A 13,371-nucleotide genomic window follows, 5' to 3' on the forward strand; every position below is an offset into this window, starting at 1 on the left:
AAATCTTTATTTTGTCACCTAAATAAATGGCTTCATTTTCAAAAAATGCTGAGCACCTGCAGCTTTCGTGTACCTCAGTTGGGAGCTTCACATGCTCAATGCCTTTTGAAAATTAGGTCATTCATTCAGGTGCCTAATTTAACATACACACACAAGTTACCTTCTGTTATGTAGGTTAACTTTTTCCTTCTGCTTTAGTGTTCCTAGGATACCTTGGGCCTTTGCCATGACTGAAGTGTGTGGTGTGATTCTCTGCTATATTTGGCTCCTGGTTCTCCTCCTTCACAGACACAGGTATAGTACTTTCAATTAAAAGAACTCTTAATTCAGAAACATCTGTTGGCAACCTAATAAAGATTGAATGTGACTGGAATCCATCATAATAACTATAGCCAAGACTTACCTGTAAACACGATTGTTATTTACGTCATTAAGGTGGCACGATGAGGCCAAGGTACAATTCTTCCTTCCACCTTCCATAAAGAATTCCTTTGTTTCCTTTATTTGTTCCTTGAGGATACCACTATTTTGTGCTACTTTACTTCCATCGGAGCTGGTTGTTGCCACTTTGTTTTGCAATGTTGGTTGAACTGGGATCCCATGAAAACCAATCTTTTATATCTCTTCCCCACCCCGCCCTCTGAATGTCCACCATTTCTAAATGACCAGCCTGTTTATAGGAACTGGGTGTATATGTCCCCAGACTGGAAGATGAGCGACATGTGTCGGACATGGCTAGCTCCACCCTTGGGGGAAGTGCGAACATTTCTTCCAACCGTTGTAGTCTCTTTAGTCCAGGGATTCCAGTGTGTCCTCTTGCAGGGCTTCCTTTAGAAGCTTCTAAACTACTTTTCTGAATGACTAGCTAATAGCAACTTAGTTCTAATGAGAGAACCAAGAAAAATAGTTTTACACACCTTACACTTAGAATAAACAATATCTTTGTAGTTGGGTCAGACTTGACAATTTGAGTTGACTTTTATTCTCTTCTAGAGAAGCATAACATTAACCACTGCCCAAGGCAGACAAAAACCACTTTTGCTCCTTTTTGGATCATGAGCAGGACAAAGGAATCATTGACTTGCCCGTCTTAAATAGATCAATATTAAATGATCGTAAGTTTGGGAGGGTCAAACTAATTTTAGTATTGCTGCATTTTGTGTTAGTGCTTTGAAACATTTCATCTCAACACTAAAGAGTTAACTGGACAGCTTGTGGCTGAAGGACCTGTGTAGGACCTCATTTAAGATTGTAGTTCCAAAGGAGAGAAATTTGTTGTTCTAAGCGCGCTTGTATACAACATACGCATTGTCCCTTCGCTGAATAGGAGATAGAGTATGTCCCCTCAGTCTGAGGGGAAAACCCCAAGAGCATAGCAGACATGGATGAAGAATCATGGGTTTTTTTATATGCTTGTGAAATGAGGGCTGGCATTCCTGAGACTTGACTTTTGTCACTTTATTATGGACAAATTGTGAATGTGAATACTGTATTCAGAGACATGTTGGCTTCTGAACCCCTGTATGCAGTGATCTGAATACCTTTGTCAGTCAGACTTTCACTATGACACACAATTTCATTCAAAAACGTCAGTATTTCATTAAGTTGCCAGTACATAAAACAGCCTTGCTATTTGAAAGAAAGATAAAACTTAATACGGTGTTTAAACTAAATTGTTGTAGTTCAAGAAATCCCTGTCCCATTAAAAATCATGCCATGGGGATAAGTTAGAGAAGAATGCTGTAAATCTCTCATAATTCTCTTTAATTTTCATAACCAAATGTACAAGAATTCAAATACTTTTGCACAACTCTTTCATCCCTTTTTGTTTTCCCAGGTCTATACTCTTACGCAGACTGTGTAGCTTAATGGGGACAGTGTTCTTGTTGCGTTGCTTTACGATGTTTGTTACCTCACTCTCTGTGCCAGGCCAGCATCTGCAGTGTTCCGGAAAGGTAAAGGAATATTCTTAAATGTTTGTTTTCTGCTGATTTTGGTTTAACCGTCTCATTCAGATGAAAATTATTGTGATAGGGATAGTCCTATTATACGCATATATGTAGTTAGCTGCAAACTTCTGCTTGTTAAATACCAACTCTCTCATGTGCAAAGGCATCACATCAAGGATCATGAAGTTGGTAGTTACTTATATAACGTTTTTGTTAGCAGCTAAAATATTGAATTCGTTTTGGGGCTTTCAGGGTAGTACTCTATGTAAACAAGAGAGGATTAATCAGAGGAACACATATGAGTGACTGAACGGGATGATTTATGAGGAATGACTGAAAATTAAATATTTATACCTAATCTAGCCTGCTAAAATGAGACACAGCTGCCAAGTATTTGAAGGATGGAAACATTACGGAGAGAGAAGGCTTGTGTAGGGCATAAGACTATAGCTAGAAATAAAGGGATGAACTTATGAAAAATGTTTAGGCTGAATAGCAGGAAAATCTTTTTGACGGACTCACTAGGCTGTGGATTAAATCCTCAAGAGAATGTGTGGAAGCTCCATTATGTGAATCGTTTATAGCTATGGATTAAATAAACCACAGAATTTAGAGAAAGTACTTATCAGAGGTACTTTGTATACCTCTATAATTATAGTTACAGATCCCAGTTATGCCAAAATAGAATCCATGGGCTGTTCTGATGATCTGTATTTGCAGTAAAAGTTAAAAATGGAAACTGGGAATGTGAGTGTGAATTAAATATACATAGTGCTAGGCAGCAACTGAGTTTCTCTTAGATATGTTTGGACTATAGTAAAAACTATTCTTAGCAATGGCTTTTAAATATTAATGTTGCTGTTTTAATTTTAGTTGTATGGCAACGTGTGGGCAAAACTTCAGCGAGCATTTGCAATATGGAGTGGTTTTGGAATGACGCTCACTGGAGTACATACATGTGGAGACTACATGTTCAGTGGCCATACTGTTGTCCTGACTATGCTGAACTTCTTTGTCACTGAATGTAAGTACACAATACCAGTGTCCAGACACGTGCGAGTATTATGGAGACGTGACAGTGACTGTAATTAAGGGTGCACGAGGCATACTCCCTCCCTATTTTTATTTCTTCTGTTCTCAAAATCTCCTCCTTTTATGACTGAAAGCTTTCATTATTAGTGTTGAGCTGGAGATGGAAGTTACTTAAAAAGAACTAAGTCCCTGAGTATTTTGACCAATCACTGTAGAATCTAGGTGTCCTAAAAGATTAGCATGGAATGTGCTTGATAAGATTTGCATACAGTCACTCAAGCATCTAAAGTGCCTAGCACATTTTGGGTGCTATAAATGAAAAAAAAAACCTGCAGTGAGATAATTAATGAAGGATCTGACCTGTAATAACTGGAAAGTGAAGGGTAAGTGCTTTTCAGAATGCACCTAGCTGCTTTTCAAGGTCCCCAAACAGACTTCTTACCAGGCTTCCTGCCCTCCTTTTAAAAGTGCTTATGGGTGGAGCCTGAGCAGTTCTAGGACATACATTCCATATGGGAGCTGATGAAATGGATTTTCTGAGCACCTTCGGGCTCAGAAGCAATTCAGTGGGGTTTTGGTAACCTCAGCCCAAAAGGCAATTTTCTAAAAAGATTTTAACAAATGAAGATTGAGGGTGGAAAATGGAAGTGCCATATCAGTTTCAACTACATTGTCACTGCCATGTTTTTAAAATCATCTTAATTTAAGACGGTCTTAAATGAACTAAACAGAGATGTGAGTTTGCTGTTCAAGTTACTTTCTTGTACAGCAGTAATCTTCCATTCTTCAACTGTCCGTACCCATGCTCATATTTTCCCTTTCTCTAGTAGTTTCCTCACTTCTCAATTTTATTTTAGAAGTCTTCTTCACATTGCGTTATCCTTATCTGATCCCCACTCCCTTTTTGTGTTTCACCCTCTTTCCTGCACTGTCTTTTCTTGCATCTCTGCTCTGTGTGCACCAGCAGGAGATTGGAATTGACTAGAATCCTGATCTCTAAAGCAGTGGCATTCTCTCAGTGATTGGGATTCTAGTTAAATTTATTGTGCTGCTAAGACACACAGATTGAGCGGAAAGGCAGTGGAGAGCACATTCAGAGCCAGAGGTGAATAAGGACATATTGAGAAACAGCCTGGCAGGTACATGGCCATGATTCTGTTCTATTACAAAGGGTGTATGAATAGCAACCCTCCAACTGTGGACCAGTATCTCTTGGCATTTTCTTAATGCACTGTTTTGAAAGAGTACACTGTACATCTAGCTATATGACTCTGCCTTATGCTGTGGGACCCCTTTCAGTGATATTTCTCACTCTCTTCAGTTTAGTTGCATCTGTATTAAACCTTTAAATTAGAATAAAGTTTAGAATAGGCTAATCAAACTCTCTGCACATGACTATTAAAATAATGTAATATACAGGTAAAAGGCACATTATTAGTGTTAAAGACCTATAAAGAGGATTGATAAAAGATACTCAAGTGAGTTGTAAAGAAAATTTTTAAAGTAGTTAAAAATACTTTGGTATCTCAGTACCTCCAGGGTGAGTAAAAAGTATTAACCCTTGTTTACAACTAAAATGCTACTTGTTCAAGGGAGAATGAGAGTATAGCTCTCTAGACCCGCGGTCGGCAACCTTTCAGAAGTGGTGTGCCAAGTCCTCATTTATTCACTTTAATTTAAGGTTTCACATGCCAATAATACATTTTAATGTTTTTTAGAAGGCTATAAGTCTATATATTATATAACTAAACTATTGTATGAAACATTTTGAAAACCTTGTTTAAAGAAGCTTCATTTAAAATTAAATTAAAATACTGATCTTACACCGCCGGCCCGCTCAGCCCGCTGCTGGTCTGGGGGTCTGTCCGCTGGCTCCTGCCAGCCAGGGTCCCGGCTGCCGGCCCCATTCAACCCTGCTGCCAGTCTGGGGTCCCGGCCCTGTCCACATAGAGTGGGTACCTACCTTCTCCCTGGTTCTAGCCATTCTCTTCCTCTCTCTGCACTGAGATGAGGGTGGGAGTGCGCTGAGTACAGGGCTGGGGGTGAAGGAGCAGGCTGGGGGTTGGGGTGTAGGGTCTGGCCAGGAGCTAGACTGAGGGAGGGGGCTCAGGGTTGGGGCAGGAAGTTTGGGTGTGGACCACTTACCTGGGCAGCTCCCATTTGGTGCGGGGGGGTGCAGGTGGGAATGTGGGTGGGTGGGTGTGTGTGTGTGCAGGAGCTCCCGTTTGGTGCTCAGGGTGGGGGGGTGCAAGAGTCAGGGCATGAGGTGTGGGGGGGCTGGGTATGTGTGGGGGGGTTCAGGAGTCAGGGCTGGGGTGTTGTGAGAGGGGGGTGCAGGAGTCAGGGCACAGGGCTGGGGTGTGTGTGAGGGGGGTGCAGGGGTCAGGGCAGAGGGCTGGGGGTGTGGGCTGGGGTCGTGGGGGTGCACCCAGCCCCCTGCCCTGAGCAGCTCACGGCAGGGGGATGGAGGGGATATGCCGATTCCATCCCCTTCCCCAAGGTCCCCGGAGCAGAGAGCGCGAGCAAGCTGCGCTCTGCTTTTCCCTCTCCCCCTCTGTAGCAAGGGCCATCAGCTGATCGGCTGCAGAGAGGGAGAGAAGGAGGGGCAGGAACCCCGCATGTCGGGGGAAGAGGCGGGGGGAAAGGGGAAGCTTGCCTGCCCTGCAAGGAGTGGGCGGGGGGTGGAGAAGAGTGGGCCGGGCAGGATTTTTAGTGGCACGCTGCTGTCTGCCAGGGTCCCCGGTAGACAGCAGAGTGCCATTAAAAATTGGCTCGCGTGCCGTCGGTTGCTGACCCCTGCTCTAGACTATACTATGGTGCTTAGCTATCGCTTTGGTAAGCACTTTACAAATACCTCAGGAGGGTAGAAGATCTTTGTAATGGGTACAACAGAATACCAACACTCAGATGGACTTGAATAAATGATACTGTAAAAATTCATACAGGATTTGTATTGTATGCATGTCCCACAACTGCCTCTCTAAATGAACCAGCTGTAATCTCTTATCTTGTGGTTCTGAAAGGGTTCACTGTGTCATAATTGGACATGGATGCTTTATTTTTACTGAATAGCAGAGCGTTAAGCTTCTTATGGTGTTAACCTGAGTCTCTTACTTAGAAAATAAAACTTTGCAAAGATACAAGCTTTTTGACAGATCTTAGCAATACTTGATGCTGATATTAATTATCAGTCACTTTATAAGGTAATGTTAATAATTCAAAATGTGATTTATTATTTTTAATGCATTAAACAGTAAATGAAGAGAGCTAGCTTGACTAGGAATTGTAGTTGAATTACTTCAAAATCAGTTACACGTGCACCTGGAAATGTCTTTCTCTTAAAGAAAAGTGTGCCAGACCTACCTATATTCTGTATAGTTGCCACTGGAGAAGGTATTCTGTTTGTAGTCATGCCATATGTTACTGTGTAATAGAGCTCTGCAGCGGGACTGGGATCCTGCAGGACCCGCTGCCATAATGACAGGGGCGGGAGTAAAGAATAGCCCTGCACAGGGCTCTGCTGTGTAATATTTCTATGTACTGTTAAACAGATGCTACCTTTCTCCCCTGGGGTTGTTGAACTTCAATGATGGGTGAAGTGATTCATATTCATAATTCTTAATGAAGTATTCTGATTGAATTAATTGGGCTGTGCATATGAGCACCAGATCAGGCCCCTAATTTGTTCAGTCCTTTGGATTGCTGTGTAAATGTAAGATCGTGTTGGGTGTCTCATGGGAGTGGGTGTAGTAAACTTGCTAAGAACCTTGGTTTGTGAAACAGTCTAGGTGAATCTTTTAACGTGCTACTTTGTCCTTTGCTAGATACACCAAGAAGCTGGAACTTCTTGCATACTTTATCTTGGGTCCTGAATCTCTTTGGAATCTTCTTCATTTTGGCTGCACATGAACATTACTCTATAGATGTCTTCATTGCCTTCTACATCACCACAAGACTCTTTTTGTACTACCACACATTGGCTAATACCAGAGCATATCAGCAGAGTAGGAGAGCAAGAATCTGGTTTCCAATGTTTTCTTTTTTTGAATGCAATGTTAATGGTACAGTTCCGAATGAGTATTGCTGGCCCTTTTCAAAACCCACAATAATGAGAAGGTTAATTGGATGAAGAGTACCTAGTTTAACCTAAGTTAGTCTGACGTATCCGTAACAAATCTTTACAGAACTAGCTGGAAAAATAAGAAAATAACTGTTTCCATCCCTGTGGTCTCCTCATGCCCTGCTTCTTAGAGTCTCCATCACAAAGTTGGGATTTCCATACTTCACAAGGTAGTAGAAGAAAGTAACGCTAGGAGGCTAGCTAGAGGCTGCCCAGAGATCATTATGAATCAGAAATAGAGAAGTCATTATTTCCATTGGCATGATTCTACAAAAAGGCTTTAGGGTAGAGAATAACTTACACTTTTTTTTAATGTGTGCTTTACCTGACTTGCTGTTTTGAGGTCCAGATGATCTCTGGATCTTGAATGTTTGCCTGTACAAATAATACTAAGTACTAATTTGTTAGCCACTGACTTTCTTTTAAAAATAATATTAAATATAACTTTTTCCGTTGAGGCGTGTACACTTACAAAATGAGATTCTGAAGAGTAGCTTGTCAGAATAAGGAAGGCAGTTTCGCTCTTTGCTAAACGGTTTCCCAGAAATCTTAAATAAGAATTCTGAAAAAGGTATAATAGAAATGTGTTCTGTATATATACAGAATGCCAAAAATGAAACCGCCTGCTTTTTTGATTTGGGGGTTGTCAGGTATTAAGATGGTGTTTTGAACAGGATTTATTTGGTCAGAGTAAACAGTTTATGCCATTGTCCAACTACTTGGACGGTTCCTTGTTGCATTTCAACAAATGGGTTAGAAATAAAAGCTAAATCTGTTGAAAATGAGGTTGAGGTAGCTTTAGTGTTTTAGAGTCACATAGTTACACTCTCTTCTGTAGGGTTTATCAAACACTTTGCCTAAACCTGTGCATGCTTTTTATGAGCAACTCTTTAACCACTAGAAGAACAGAACCGTTAAATTTATGTAGTGCCTCATAAATAGATGGGGAAATGCATGTAGTGATTTTTTTTTTTCCCTTCAGGAAAAGTTTTAAAGCAAGTTTCAGAAATAGTGCCAATGCTGATCATCTTTTTTTTATTAATTTTTTTGTCCCAATCCATCTGGAATCAGCAAACATTGAACATATTTGAATGCCTAAGAGTTTTTTTGACAAACTCTATATACAGTAAATGCTTTTATACTTAGTCTTAGCAATTATGAAAATAGACTGGTTGTTAGAAATAAGCTGCTTGCTTATGACCCTAGGAGTTAGTGTCTTAAGCGGTTTAACTTCTGTGATAAGGATCACTTTTTTGAGAGATCCTGATTTTGCTTGTGAAAGACCTAATGATTAGAACTGGAGCCTGAAGTAGTGTGTGCAAGCAAGGCACAAACCTGTTAGTGATCTTACAAACCGTTATCCATATATTTTTGTGTGCAAGAAGGTAGCTTTAACTGTAGTTACTCAGATTTAGTGGGGAATGGTAGTTAACTTGAGAGTTGTGAATTGCAACAAATATATAAATGTTAGTGATTCATGTTAATTCACTATCACATAATTTCAGAATGGCTAGCGTGTGAGAAGAGGTAGTGCAATGTCAGCCTCGAAAAATTTCCATGACATTTTGCCATCCTGATACAAACGGTTCAGTCCCACTTTACAGTGACTATAGGAAAACTGCAATACATACTGTACTTGCCTGTCAACAACAACAAGTTTACCCAGTCAAGTAGAATTTTGCAAGACTGAGTTAGGTATCTGAAGCTCCACGATCTAGTATGGTCTCCCATCTCTACATTTATGGGCCTTAACAAAGCTACTTTAAACTTGGAATTAGAAGCAGTAATTAATGAGAGAATATATTACCCACTCTTCATAATGTTTCTTTTAAAAGTTTGCAAGTTTATTTAGTTCCTGTTCCTGGGAGGAATTCCATGTCCCAGAGTATCTGTACCAAATGCAGGCGCACACCTAGTGTAACTTACATTGCTCTGCAGACTTTGATATCTGTAACATTCCTGTTCTTTAACAAACCTGCTGCTAATGGTAAAGCATCCAAACCTGCTGAGTGCTCCCAGCACCTAAAGTAAGGAAATGCACTGACGCTTTGCAAAACAGAATCTTTAGTCTCCAAGGACTTATGTTTTTATGATAAACGATCCTTGTTTGCTGCCCTTGCCTTCCTGATAGGAAGAGGCAATCTGAACATTCCTCTCCGGCACTCTGGAATAAAACATCCCCACTTATGGACACACACTTGCTTCTGCAGCACCCAATAATTCATTGGGCCATTGTTTAACAGTTATTTCTTTAACACTTTAATGTGTGTCCAAAATGTGTAGAGATGTATATTCTTTGAGGTTTTTGGAGCCTGAAGTAGTGATACTTTAGGGGGAAAAAGGAATTAAAAATGCAACTACATTTGCAAAGCCGTTGACTCTGAAAGTAACTCCAGACTGCAGACTTCTGTGTCTGAATTGTAGAATTCTTTTTCAGTCTTTTATTTACTCATGTCTAGTAAAGCAAAAAGTTCTATAACTTATCACAAAAGTGTTTACATAAACTAAAATGACATCTCAAGATTTTTATGTGTAATACTTCAAGTTCAAATCTTTGTTTTTGAAGCCTAAACATTCTTGGGTTTTCATTTTGCCTCCAGCTTTATTTATTTCTCAAGTGCTGTTTACATCTAAAGTATTGACAAGTCAGTATTGCTGTTTGTTTTTTTAATTTGTTTTGAAAATAGGATATATGCTATCTACACCATTGCTTTATGTATTCACACACTGATCCTCTTGCTGCTAAGAATCTGTTTCCGATATTTGTAACATGCAGGATTCATTTCCTGGGAACTGGGCAGGGTGTTAAGACTGTCAGTACTTCTTCTGTTTCTTGGAGGTTAGGCCTATCTGCCAATAGACACAAAGGCAGTAGCTCATAACGATTTTCTGACTATAAAGAGAACAAAATATTTCAGGTGCTTTTATTCAGCATTTCAAAACAAGAGTTGGCCCTTAAAGTAATACTGGCAACTTGATTTGAAATGAATTGGCGGGGGGGAGGGGGGAGTCTAAAGTCAAGTGAGGTACAGAATTTTTAAAATGTTTTTTATACAGGTTTTTCTGCTCCCCTGCTGTTAACAAGTCTTGGTGTTTGTTCTTGCAGCAGAAAGGGTGGGCCTGAATAATGCTAAACATGATCAAGCTTGCTGTGCCTCCCCTTTTTATGACCACACACATCTGCCTGCTGCCTCTTCTATTTCAGCTTATCTGCAGCTCTTTCTGGCAGATGTCCTGTTGCAGAGACTGGGGTAGAACGGTACATGAGTTCCCCCTCAAAACAGGACATGTGTGATGTCATCAGGTTAGTGCTTTATACAGGAAGTGCAAATGATGAACAAACCCATGAAACGGACTTTCAAACGCACAAAGTAAATAAACTGCATCAAATAGAGAAACGTTTCTCTAACCTTTCAGTTACAAGGAATACCTGAGATTATTGGAACAATAGGGTCAGATTTACAGATGGAAGTCCTTTTCCCCCCAAAACTGATTGTCCCTTTTTAACTTGGCTGAAATAGTTGAGGTATTGAGGGACTCTGTGGCTTAATACTTGAGACAAAAGTGTAAATTCAGGCTTAGATTTTTGGCGCATATAGTGAAGGTGACACGCAAAGGGGAAAGTGCCCTTTCTCGGTCTCGTGACATAAGAAGGCTGAAAGCTATGTGCAATTTTTGTGTGTTCAAAATATCAGGTCTTGATTCTTTTTGCTGGAGGAGTCCTTGGAGGACTGGAGAATTAGTGGAATTGTGACACTACCAGAGAATGAACCCGAATAAAAGAAAACAAGTACTTTTTAAAACCGTTTAATGCAAACTCCTGATAGACTTTGGAGAGCATCTTTTTTTCAAAGATTCAACACCTCTGCTTTTCAGCTGAGGACTCAAAGCTTCCACTCCACTTCTCTATTCCTTTTTCGGAGTCCTCCAGCAAAAACAGGACAACTCAATAGTTCTGATATTTCTAAGATAATCAAATCAGCAGAAACATTTTAATAAGCCCCCAAGTCCTCAGACTTTCAGGACTGACTTAGAGACAGATCTTGCAAGATGTTAAGCACACAGCTTGATCTAGCAAAGCATATGCTTCACTTTTTAAGCACATGAGTAGACCCATTAGCTTCAGTGAGATTACTCATGCTTTAAGTGCTTCCCTGGGTCTGGGCCGGTGTCCTCAGCACCATCTAGAACCGATCCCTTATATTATAAATAAGTGGGCACATGATTTTGTTTTCTATTTTAGGTCCCATTAAATCTCCATGCACCATATGGAAAAGATATTGTACTGGAACATGTAAGATAAATGAATGGTCGAAGTAAAGTCACTTCTGTAGAGATGACATCAAATCTAGGACCATTGGTATTAGTGGTTTGATGTTATAAGAAGCAGAGCTCAGTGAAAATGAGCTGGCAAGCCCAACTGCCAGTGCTAATATGGTAAACAAAACCTTTTTACAAGTTTCTAACCCCACAAGCCCCAAAACTTGGCTATTTTATAAATGTGTAGATCAAGAATTGCTACACTGAACAGTTTTCCCATTTGGCTAACTGCATTTTTTTTCATATGGTGCAAAAAAGAATAACACATGGGGGAATGGTATTAGTGGAATTTACTGTGATGTTGAACAAAAATCAATATTTAAAACAGCATTCCTAAAGTCTGCATAACTTTTTATTAGAACAGCAGTATTAAGTACTTATACACTACAGTGCTACACTGTTTCATTACTCGTTGCACAATTTCTTATTAGTACAATAAAATCAAGTTACTTGGAATTGTCTGAGTTTTATGGAAGTCCTTTTGTAGACTTCAAGTACCACATAATAAAAGTAATGAATAATTTAGTCATTTGTCCTTCCTGTATTGTTTTTTCTATTTGAGAAGAGTAAAAGATATTTTTGTCAAGAAGGATTTTGCCATAATTTATGTTGCTTTATTCAAAACAATTTAGGGTTCTTTAAAAGAAAGTTCACCCATGGTAATTATAAAGCCAGCATGGCTTTGTAGGGTTTGCAGTTTGTAATTAGTAGATAGCCCAACAATGAACTAACATGAACTGTGAATTACCTCGCCTGCCTAGAGGCCTTTTTGTGTCAAGGATTAATTGGTAGACCACTAATAATCCATATATGTGTATTTTTCTGATGTTCCTTTGAGAGATGGAGAGATTTTTGAAAGATTGTCTGATTTTTATGATTTGATTGAAACAGTGTTATGTTGTGGGCAAAGTTGACATGGAATTAACCTACAAAATAGTTCTCCTTCATTGTAAACGTCTGAACACTAAAAGGCACAGTACTATATTAAACCTGTTTTCAGTCATCCGTTTTGTAGTTTCTGGTAATGCTCATAGCTTGAGCCATAAGTGTGTTACAATGAACGGAATGTACATAGTTTTACGCGATATACATTTTCAGAACAGAGTTGTGGTAGTTGTGTAAGAATTTAAAATAACTTAAAAAGTGGAGCGTATTGAATTCCTGTATTAACCCCATGAGTTAAGTAGTGACTTTACTTTAAACTTAATGTAATGTCCTTTTTCATTCAATCATAAGTGACTTATTATACAGAGGAATTACAAACTACACTAATGTATAGTGCTTAGCATAACAAGGTGTATAAAAACTAGTACTTAAAAGTTTTTGGGGAAAATGTTTCTTTGCACTAAACACAGATCTTTTAGTTAAGTACACATGTGTACGTACACACACACACACACACACACACTAGTGTTACTTGAAAGTTCCCGTGGCAGTGAAGTTTGAAGCACAGTAATGTAAATATTGTTTTGACTCTAAAATTAAACCCAGATTTAATTAATATATTATTTTTATCTTGTATTAAAACAAATATTTAAAAGCATTAAAAATAAAATCTTTGGAAGATGGCTGAAGACTGCTTTTCTTATTTTAAATTTAAGTGACTGGTCAAGTATCTAGTGAGGTATTGGTGATGGGGCCTGAAAGCTGTATATTACATTTGTAAACATGTAAAATAGTGGCTAGAACAGGGGCCTGAGTATCAGGACTTGACACCTCGCCCCAGTATGGTCAGACTTCCTTTATGACTTTTGGTGAGTCACTTGACCTCTTTGTTTGCTTACTCATATCAACACCCCCCCCCCCCCCCACACACACACTTTGTTCCTATCCCCACACACTCGTTTACTAGCACCTAACCCTTCCTCCTCTGCTTACTTCCATCTCTGGCTCCTGCAACCTCCTCTTCCTCTGTCTTTTCCCCTATCCCCACCCCCAATTTCTAACTCC

At 39.5% G+C, this 13,371-nt stretch overlaps 1 protein-coding gene across 1 annotated transcript in view; it reads left to right on the forward strand.

The window, feature by feature from the left end:
- SAMD8 (sterile alpha motif domain containing 8) overlaps positions 1 to 12,978 on the forward strand; it is a 30,886-nt gene extending 17,908 nt beyond the window's left edge. Inside the window, exons 3-6 of the mRNA XM_074958643.1 lie at positions 199 to 294; positions 1,838 to 1,955; positions 2,823 to 2,973; positions 6,806 to 12,978. Coding sequence (XP_074814744.1) covers positions 199 to 294; positions 1,838 to 1,955; positions 2,823 to 2,973; positions 6,806 to 7,110 — 670 coding nt within the window. The 3' untranslated portion in view covers positions 7,111 to 12,978. The remainder of the gene's footprint in view (positions 1 to 198; positions 295 to 1,837; positions 1,956 to 2,822; positions 2,974 to 6,805) is intronic.
- Positions 12,979 to 13,371: the final 393 nt, after the last annotated feature.

Source organism: Natator depressus, chromosome 7 (assembly GCF_965152275.1).
Source record: "Natator depressus isolate rNatDep1 chromosome 7, rNatDep2.hap1, whole genome shotgun sequence".
Taxonomy (NCBI): domain Eukaryota; kingdom Metazoa; phylum Chordata; order Testudines; family Cheloniidae; genus Natator; species Natator depressus.